General features: G+C 27.2%; 1 protein-coding gene across 1 annotated transcript; it reads left to right on the forward strand.

Annotated features, from left to right (window-relative positions):
- Positions 1–9,613: 9,613 nt before the first annotated feature.
- On the forward strand, positions 9,614–10,054 carry LOC135930359 (uncharacterized). The gene has a single exon (XM_065467144.1). The coding sequence runs from the start codon at positions 9,614–9,616 to the stop codon at positions 10,052–10,054; it is 441 nt and encodes a 146-aa protein (XP_065323216.1).
- Positions 10,055–10,626: the final 572 nt, after the last annotated feature.

Raw genomic sequence — 10,626 nt, forward strand, 5'->3', positions numbered from 1 at the left:
ACTTGGCACATATACTCAAATATTTTCTAGAAAAGGATCTAATGCCGGTATCAGGTTCAATGCTTAAAATTTTTTATAGTTTTGATCATTTGGTTTGTGATCATAATTACAATTACAGAAATCGGTTTATTACATTAATTAAGGTATAAAAAAAATTATATTAATCTATAGATAAAATAAGGAATTACAGTGCGCACAAATTGAACGTTGCAATCGCAAGCAATGCATTCCTTTAAATTGGGCACATTTCCTTTTCCAAATTGCACCCATTTCAAAAAAAAATGTAACTAGGTTTACTTTTTTGGAAACTTCTTTTTAAAAATAATAATTTAGATTTTGATACGAGAAGAAATGTATACCACAAATAATGTAAGAATTGAATTATAAATTATGAGATTTTTTTATATATATAATGTAAATTGATATATTTAATATTTTGGGCATGGAATGACGCCATTACCAAATAAATTTCTCAAATATTTAGAAGTAGATTGAAATGATCCTATATCAGGGACATCTTGATCATAAGAAGCCTACGATTATAATTGAACATTTGATCATTATTAGATCTAATTAGTGTTGTTAAACGGCACGGCTAACTCAATATTTTATCGCCAGAAAAATGTTGCCTAAGCCTCTAGATTTTGATAATATGTGTCTAGATCTTTGTTCCTTCTATGAACAAAATCCTCAGGCTTTGCGTAATATTTTTCTGGATGCTATGACCGGTTTTAAAAATCGGCTCAAAACGAGCCTTTTAACAACACCAGATCTAAGTATAAATATAACATGAGTTATGCTTACATTTATTCAAGGTTTGGGGGAAGAATTCTCACAGTTTGATAAAAATAAAAAATTAAAAACTACAAAGACACCGGCTTAATAAAATTAAACTTGGTAAAAAAAAATCAGGATCTGGAAGCGCATTAAAAATGTTTAGAAATATTGAAAATTTATTTTTCCCGCTCAATTCTTTATTTTAGAGATCTGCAAAGTTATAAAAAAAATTCGGGCCCGGCCCTGAAAAAAATTTACAATATAGCCAACAAACCCGGTCCGAATTTTTTTTGCCAAACAAAAACGTTTGGCTTCGTTTGTAGAAACTAGGCGTCATACGGCATGTATCTACAATAAATATATGATCACAAACTTTTGAAATATTTTCTGATAACAAATAAGGCGACAATAATTTTTAATTTTATTTAGTTAAGAACTAGGCGCCATATGTCATGCCATAATATATCTTTTATTTTGGGAATAATAATTTAAAAAATTTTATTTTATAAAAATTAAATTGTAAATGTTTTTTTATAAAATTTTACTATAATTTTAAAATGGATTTTATTTTTTTTTTAAAAAAAATCATATGACAAAATGGAAACATATATTTGTAACTTTATTTATCATATTTTTAATAATCATCATACGCCATTTTCTATTATATAGTAAAATTCGATACATGCCATGATAGCTGCAAATGTCGAATTTACTCATTAATTAATAAAAATGAAACATTATTGGTTATTTTCTTTAAAAAAAAAGTTGTTTTATCATCTTAAAATTCAATGAATTAACATCCATTAGATGGCGTAATAGTAATAAAATATAATTAATTTTTAATATTCTATATTCTCGCTTTTAACATTATAATTCAAGAAAAATGTAATCTAAACTATAAAATTATTTCCTTGCATAGTAGTGGTGATTCTATAGTATAATCTTTATATTAATGGGTTGTTTATTAAAATATGCATCAATTATCTATATAAAATTCTTATCTATTTTTAATTTTTTTTTTGATTGGTTGTTATAAAGCCTTACTATTATTCATTGAGACGTTTTTAATAAGAATTTCGTTGAAAATTTAAAATTTTCCTACCAAGTTTTATTAAAACAAAATAACTAACCAAGTTATATTTTTGCAAAAAATTTCTGTAAGTTCCATTAAAAAATTTATTTAACTACTAAGTGTAAGCTAGCTGCATATTTTGAATAGTAGTAAACTGGTCACTTATCAAGTTACAAATTTTTATATATCTAACTCTCGAATTTTAATGATTGATTTTGCAAATTTATAAGATTTGGTGGATTTATATGTCCCAACCAGGACGTTTCTGGAGGTGGGGCACTATTAGGTTCAGGTTGCTTATTTTTAAAAAATTAGTTTACTTTAGCTTATATTTCTTTCAAATTATTGTAATATATTGTATACATTTGAGGGAGAGATGGGAGTGAGAGGGGTTTCTAGTGAGAATATTTTTTCAAGCTTTAAAATTGATATTTACGAGAACAAGCTAATTTCCGGTGGGGAAGATCACCTCTTCCATCCCCCCTTTCACTTACGAGTGCATTAAATAAATTTGTTAGGGGAAGGGGGAACTATCTAGGTTTCTTTTCCCTTATTTACAATTTTATTGGAGGTTCCTTAAAATCTACATATTGCGGACCTTTGTCTTAGTTTTAAATAATAATTTTAAACTTTTCGTTTTATTATTTTTTATATTTAAAATGATTTTTTTTTACCAAAAATTTGAGAATTAAATCATTATTTAAAAAAAAAATTACTTATCTTAACTTATTTTTCTTTCAATGGAAGAGATGGGTGGGATGTTTTGTGCTTAAAATAATTTTACGAGAACGGGAAAATTTTTAAAGAGGGATTTATTCCTGCTGCCTTCCTCTCTTGTCACATTTACGAGTGCATTGTATATAATTTCTCAAGTTATAATCGTATCAGGCGCTCCGCTTCCAGTGTTGCTAAAAGGCTCATCTTGAACCGATTTTTAAAAAGGGCCAACTCATTATTTTAGCCAGAAAAATATTGTCCATGCCTCGAGATTTCACTAATAGATGTCTCCAAACCTCTGTTTTCCTTCTAAGAACAAAATCTTCAGGCTTGCGTAGCATTTATCTGGTTAAAATATTGAGGTAGCCGTTTTTAAAAACCGTTCAAAACAAGCCGTTCAACAACACTAACCGCCTCTACAGGTCCAGAGTCTCGAACCCAACAGAATCGCAAAACTGAAATAAACCCTTACAATTTTTTAAACCATAACTAAACCGATTAGAATAAAATATGACAAAACGAGAACCGAATTGTGGCGTATTGCATTTTTATAGGCTCTGTCCTAAATATCAAAAATCATATTTCGCAAACTTTAACGACTTTTACATTTTTAGAGGTTCTGTCCTAAATATCAAAAATATATTTTTTAAACTTTCCAAACTTTAACTACTTTTAATATAAAATAAAAACTTTCCCATCACATAATTCTTGAAAAAATATTTAAATTTACAAAATTTTAACATATGATTTGATTTTAAATTTTAATAACTTTTGAAAGTTTTTTCATCTTTGCGAAATTTTAAACCAGGTATAGGACAACAACCTTATAAAAAAATTATTTTTTTAACTACTTACTCACTTGTTAGTGCATATAATATTAATAATCTATATAACTAATCATATGTTAAAATATTAAGAAAATAAAATTTATAAATTGCATTAAAAAATAATATAAATATTACTTAACACAAATTTTGATACTAGTTAAATATTAAGTGAATAGTCTAAATAATTAAATAAATTGATGATCTTAACTAAATAGAATAGACTTTCATATAAAAAAACAATCTTTTTTTTCTTATATGATATCTTTTTTTTATGTATATTTATTCACTTGTAATATTTATGTTATATGTTGGACTTTATTATCATAAATATATGCTGATATAAATTACATAAAAAAAATCATCATGTCTGAAGACATAGCTTCTTCAAACATGTGATTATTTCTCTCCCATAATCAACCAATAAAAAACACTAACTTCAAAAGATCACTTTTGATTGACATTTCATATATATCATTAAATATATTTACATATATAATTACACAACAAAAACACAAAACTACAACAACAAACACAAAACTACAAGAACAAATTACACATTACTTTAGATTTATATGAAACCAGATGTTTTTCCGAAAATGAAATTGAGGTAAAAATTTTTTTTATATAAAAAAATATAATTAAATGTTAGTTTTTTGAGATGTTAAAATTAAGTTAACCATAAGGTTTATATAACGAGAAGAAATAAAGTTTATTTAAATAAGAAATTTTATAATGGATCATTAAATACCTTCAATTATTCCTACACGTTTTTAAAACATTGTTTTTAGAGATTCTCATGCATAAGTTGCTTTGCCCGTTAAATTATTTGTTCGTTCCCCGGCCATTTTAAAAAAATTTGCCCTGCCCAGCTCGTTTCAAAAAGTCAATTCTAGCACGGCTCGTTAAAATTTTACTAACATGTTCGCCATCATTACTAAATTTTTAAAGAAAAATCAGAGATTAGCTAGGATACCCTAATCTATTTTTTATATATAAATCGTCAAATCCTTGGATCCCTTCCTCTTTTCCATTTTTTTTTAAAACAAGTGATTGAACAAAGATCTGTTGCCAGTAATCAATTATTATATATCCAATCCTAGAATAAATTGATTCATTATTATCAAGAATAATAATATTCCATTCAAAACATCGATAGAAGAATATTTTTCTGAAATTATAACATATTTTAGGTTTAAAAAAATTTATAAACGTTTAAATAAAAACATTAAGATATGGTGTAGACAAAAATAGATAATTTATATTATTCTTTGTTTTTATTTTAGATAACAAGCCCTGTCTTACATTTTAATGATCGTTTTATAACTTTTTCTCATAAACTTATTTTAATTAATCTATATCAAATTTTAATTTTCTTTCAATTGTGCGTTATCTGAAACATAGTGAATTTTTAATACTTAATCAATATATATATAATTATATATTATATTTAAGGAAAAGGAAACATAATAGGTCGCCATTTCTCCAAAAACTTTTCTAAAGTTTTTAAAATTTGATAAATTAAGATCCGTCAGATGGCGTAATGATTAAAATTTATATTATTTATTTATTTTTATCATTTTAAAATATTAAAATACAAGAAAACAATAATCCATATAAAATTGATTTTCATTTTCTTCTAATATTTTCTTTATTTAAGATAAACAGTTGTTTATTAAATGTGTTTACCATATAAAAAATTATTTAAATTTTTTTAAAATGTATGATTGGTTAAATATATCTTCATTCCTTATGATATTTCCTTTCACAGATGGCAGAAAGGTTTGTTACACAATATTATTTTGGCTAAAATCTTAATCGGACAGTTTCTAAATATCCACCCAAATCTAGCTTTTTAACGACATTAACCTAGAGGTAGGATATTTTTTTTAAAAAAAATCGCTCTCCTGGAAGATGGGATCAAATGGAGTTTCAAAATGGGTGCGATTTATATAATTATAACAGTGAAGCTTCGAATCAAAACTTCTATTCCTCCCTAAAGCAATGACGATGGTATACCTCATATGTCGTCATTGTGTATTTTTATATTATACATATCTATAACTTTAGATATACAGGGTTTCCCATTCAAAAAAAGGAAAAGTCCCATTCAAAAAAAGGAAAAGTGTCAATCAAAAAAGGAAAATTCCCCAAAAAGAAAGGAAAAAGTCGGATCAAAGAAGGAAAAGTGTCAATCATAAAAGGAAAAGGTCCAAAATATCTGTATCCGTATACAATTTTCTAGTACTGTAAACATTTCTAACAAAAAAATCGAACGCGTTCACGTTTACTTTCAAAAAAATAGGATCGCGTTCAGCGTTCGTTCAAAATTTGATGACTAATTTTTTTTTAAAAAATTAAATTTAATATAAATAAATGTCTTCCATATTAAAAATTAATATAGTTTTTATTTTTGATATAATTATAAATACAATATAATATAAGAGAATTTTACAAAAAATTTTTCGTATAAATTTTTAATAAAACAATTAATTGTTTTTCCTTCATCAGATAGACGTGAACGCTTGGCAGTTAATACGGCATTAGCTAAACTAAAAACGCGCTCTACAGGGGCAGTTGAGAGGATTGCGTTATTATGCTTAATAAACAACTCTTTTAACGTGGGGAATTTATTAAAAACTTGTTTTGTCCTTTGCTTCAAAAAATTGAGATAAGTTATCCTCCTCCAATTCATTCTCTACTTCCTCGTCAAGAAAAAAGGATATCTCAAAATTAACAGTTCTTGTTATCATTTCTAGGGTTTTCGATGCATTTTTTCAATAATCTACAAGTTTATTTTTTATAGGTTCGTTTTGTGGAAGTTTTATCCATGGTTATCGAAGCTATTGCAGAAAGAACATATAGATCTTCATATATATATTCAGATCTTAAAAAGATAAAATATATGTAATTAATTTGATAGTGATAGGTTTAATACCTTTTAATAATCCCATTTTATGCGTCTAGCAATAGAGTTGACCCTATTTTAGGCTAATAATTTTTTTTAATTTTAAAATAACTATCGATATTGTTGGGGTCAAAATTCCAAATGCATTTATTCTTTAAATTTAATGATTTTATATAATTACATTATATATAAAATGATACAATTATTATTACAACCAAATTTCGTTTTAAATTGCAACTTGAAGATTTTGAAATGATACTTTTTTGGGTAAATTTAACATTTGGTAAGTATTGAATTAGTTCCTTCAATATCGGATGTAACTGTAAATAATTACCATCATTTGATTTTAAATATTTAGAATCAGATGATGATGAAATAATAATATCCATGCTTGTGCTAATCTATTAATTTAAAATATTAACAATAATATTCAAATTAATAAACTATAATAATGGCGTGTGAAAATAATGAAATGCGAAAAAGGCGAAACAGCTGATTAAAAAATATAAGACTTTTTATCTTAAAAAATTCGGATTAATATTAAATTTTTCAAATAAAATAAAAGGTGTTTTTATAATTGAACGAACGTTAAATTCGCGCGTTCACGTTCAAAGTTCGTCAAAAAATAAAAGGAATGCCGTTCATCATTTTTTCCAAAAAAACGTACTTCGTTCACGAACGCGTTCAAAACGAACTTCGTTAACGACGCCTTCGTGAACGAACTTCGTTAACTAACACGTTTCAAAATGAACGCGTTCGTTTACAACATACGATTTTGAAAATCTACCCACCAACCCTGACGACTTACCCGCCCGTTATAATAATTATCCTTCCCCTTTATCATCTTTTTTACAAAATTTTTCCGGTCTTTGGCAGATCTCTACAAGCGACTAAACAGGGCTTTGTTGCCGACACTCTATCCAACACTCGAATAAATTGATATAAAATCAAGCACGATATTCTATTCAAAAGATTCGATAGCGAAGATTTTCTACGAAATTCTAACATATTTTTAAAAAAAAATTACAAACTAGAGTAAATTGCTAGTTTAAACAAAAATTTTATGGTGCCATACAGACGGCAAAAAGGTACAAATTTTTCGATGCTTAATACTTTTCTTATAAATTTACTTTAATTAATTTACAAATTTTATTTTTTTTTGGAATTGCCTTATTATTTGAAATATAGTGATTTTTTAATACATCATGGACATAGCTACTATAATATATATATTTATGTATTGTATTTAAGGAAAAGAAAACACATTAGATTGCTCATTTTCTTCCAAAAACTATTTTATAGTTTTAAAATTTAGTAAATTAGCATCCATCAGATGGCGTAATAATTAAATATATAATTCATTTATTTTTAAATATCATTTTAAACATTAAAATAATACCTGTTTATTTTATAATATCATTTTAAAAAAATTATCTACTGTTTTTAAAATATATTATCTACTTTTTTTTAAATATATGATTGGTTAAATATATCTTTATTTATTTACGATATTTCTTTTTATGGATGGCAGAAAGGTTTGGGCTTCTACTTGCTAATTGAAGCGTGAACAATATCGCTCTCCTGGAAAATGGGATCGAATTAAATTTCGAAATGGGTACAACTTATATAATTATAACAGTAACGTTCCGAATCCACTTCTATTCATCCCTAAAGCAATGACGATGGTACCTCATATGTTGTAATTGTGAAATTTTATATTAGATAGAATATCGAATGTCAATCAAATATTGTTTCGTAGATTATATATATATATAGTTTTTATATAATATCTTATTAAAAAAATTGTATGTTATAAACGCCAAATATCAATATGATGTCGTCAATCACTAATGTTTTAGTGGAACAAAATGCGTGTTGAAAAAAAAATGAATTCCTTTGTTTATAAAATATTATATTGAATAAAATATAAAATAACATATTTTAACATGGATATATTATTATGGTGATATTTTACAATTATTTCAAAATATATATCGAAATAGCTACTTATAATATTTATTATATCCTCGGTCTAGAATTGAACTGCTCCAGTTGACATTTTCAAAATTTTTGAGTTAGAAGTGGATAATAACTTATTTATTCCTGAATATATATAAAAATAAAAAAAATAAAATCATTAATTTTTGCCAAAGTTATAGCACTGTCAATTTATGCGCTATTTGCATATAACGATGTAATTTTCGATTCATGCATGGCCTATCCTATTATCTTATTTAATCACGTGTTGTATTTCCCTCCTTCTTTTAATTTTTTGCTATTCCATATTGAATCATAAAAATATTTCCATTTATTTTCATTTCATATCTAATCCTAAATTATATTAATTTCAAGGTAAACTTTTTATCGATAATTGTTTTTAAAATATATTTTAATTAATTATTTTGATATTTATTCTTAAATATAAAACAAGATCCATATCTAACCTACCTTTAGCCATGTTGTAGTTTTGTGATTTTGTTATATATTTAGAAGAGACCTGCAGACCCCGCACCCTATGCTCGGCCCGGGTACCAGGGACGGGCCGTATTTTAAATTTTTAAACTGATAGAAGGAGCAAAGGTCTAGATATATAGTAACGAAATTTCCAGGCTTAGGCAATACTTTTCTAGCTAAAATATTGAGTTAACCGTTTTTGTTTAACAACATTATGCTTGCTTATTAAATGATAATACTCCCCTAAAAATATGATAAAATACCAAATAGGTCATTTTTTGTATATACCAGGGACGAATATAATTTTAAAAAATTCCGAGCCGGGCCTAAAATTTTTAAACCCGGTCCGGGCCGAACTTTTTTTAATCCGGACCTTGCAAATGGTACCTCTGCAGGTCTCCGATATTTATATATAATGATATATTTAAAATGTCAATCAAGAATTCGTTTTGTTTTTAGTGAAGATTAATGAATAATTAAGAATCTTACAACAAATATATCCCACCATCAATTCGCAAGACATCATAGGAGATACATTACTCACCGCATAAGGGCTGACAAAAGACTGTTTATTGCTAACTTATCGAATTCTATCCAATAATAATAATATTTATAAGGCCTTCCAATCTCTTAAACTACTCACCACCTTTAAAACCAATCCTTTACCAAGACTACAATTAAATAACAACAAGATTATAACTGACCCTAAGGAACAATTAGACTTATGGATAGACCACTACATGAACCTCTACAGAACGAGATGGCCTAGACCTAGATGTGACTACCCCTTCCAATCACCCACTCAGAATCTGAACAAGTCCGATATAATCGGTGCCATTAAATGTCTAAAAATGCATAAAGATGCTGGATGATAGAATTTTTGCAGAACTCTGGAAGATAGAGGTAGAGCTAAGTGCTAGCTTACTACTTCCCCTCTTTAGGGAGATTTGGAATACGGGCAAGTTTCCTGACGAATGGATGACATCAATTATACTAAACTTCCCTAAAAATAAGTCCCCAAACTGCCTTAAAGATTACAGAGGTATTGCACTGATTACAGTTGCCCTAAAAATGACATACATCATATCAGTCAGGATTAAACCAATAATTAATAGGTTCCTTTCTAACGCTATCACATCATACAGGAAGGGCAGAAATACTACGGAGTTGACTATGGTACTTAAGGTCATTCTGGAAAAGGCCAGAATGCATAAATCCCCCATCTTTGCCCTAATGATTGATAAGCCTTCGATTTCATTATGCAGCACAAGATATGGTCCTTGTTGGAAAACAAAGGAATAGATAAGCATCTGATATCGCTTATTAAGGTAATTTATGACAATCATAGTGTAGTACCTCAACATCTAAATGTAAAATCACAACCTTTTAAAGCAAATAGGGGCCTTAAGCAAGGATGCATTCTCTCGCCTATTATTTTTAATGTAATAATGAATGATATCCTAAATAAATCCTTTAAACAAGAATATGCACTCAACCCACATTACAGGGATCAACAGCACCACAATGACATGTAAAACTCTCTTAATTTTCTATTTTATGCCGGCGACGTGTGTATATTAGCTAACTGGGAATACAAGATAAGAAATATTTTATCATTATTTGTCAACAACTGTTATGAATATGGATTAAGAGTTAAGTACACAAAAACCAAGCTTATCACCTCAAATACATATGCGAGTAACTTAAACCCCTTTAACTTTGAGGTAGTTTCAGATTTCAAATACCTAGGAACCAAGATAACACCATTAGGCTTCACAATATTAGATATGAAATTGAGAACTAATAGTGCGTAATATGTTTTGGTGATTCTTCTTAGGCATTTGTTTATAAATATTTGAGTTGCGTTGATGTTG

This window comes from Gordionus sp. m RMFG-2023, chromosome 5 (genome assembly GCF_954871325.1).
Source record: "Gordionus sp. m RMFG-2023 chromosome 5, tfGorSpeb1-WG-v2, whole genome shotgun sequence".
Lineage (NCBI taxonomy): Eukaryota > Metazoa > Nematomorpha > Gordioida > Chordodea > Parachordodidae > Gordionus > Gordionus sp. m RMFG-2023.

What these genes read in the sequence shown, in the direction of transcription:
- LOC135930359 (XM_065467144.1), top strand. Translation starts at nt 9,614, where the DNA reads ATGCTGGATGATAGAATTTTTGCAGAACTCTGGAAGATAGAGGTAGAG.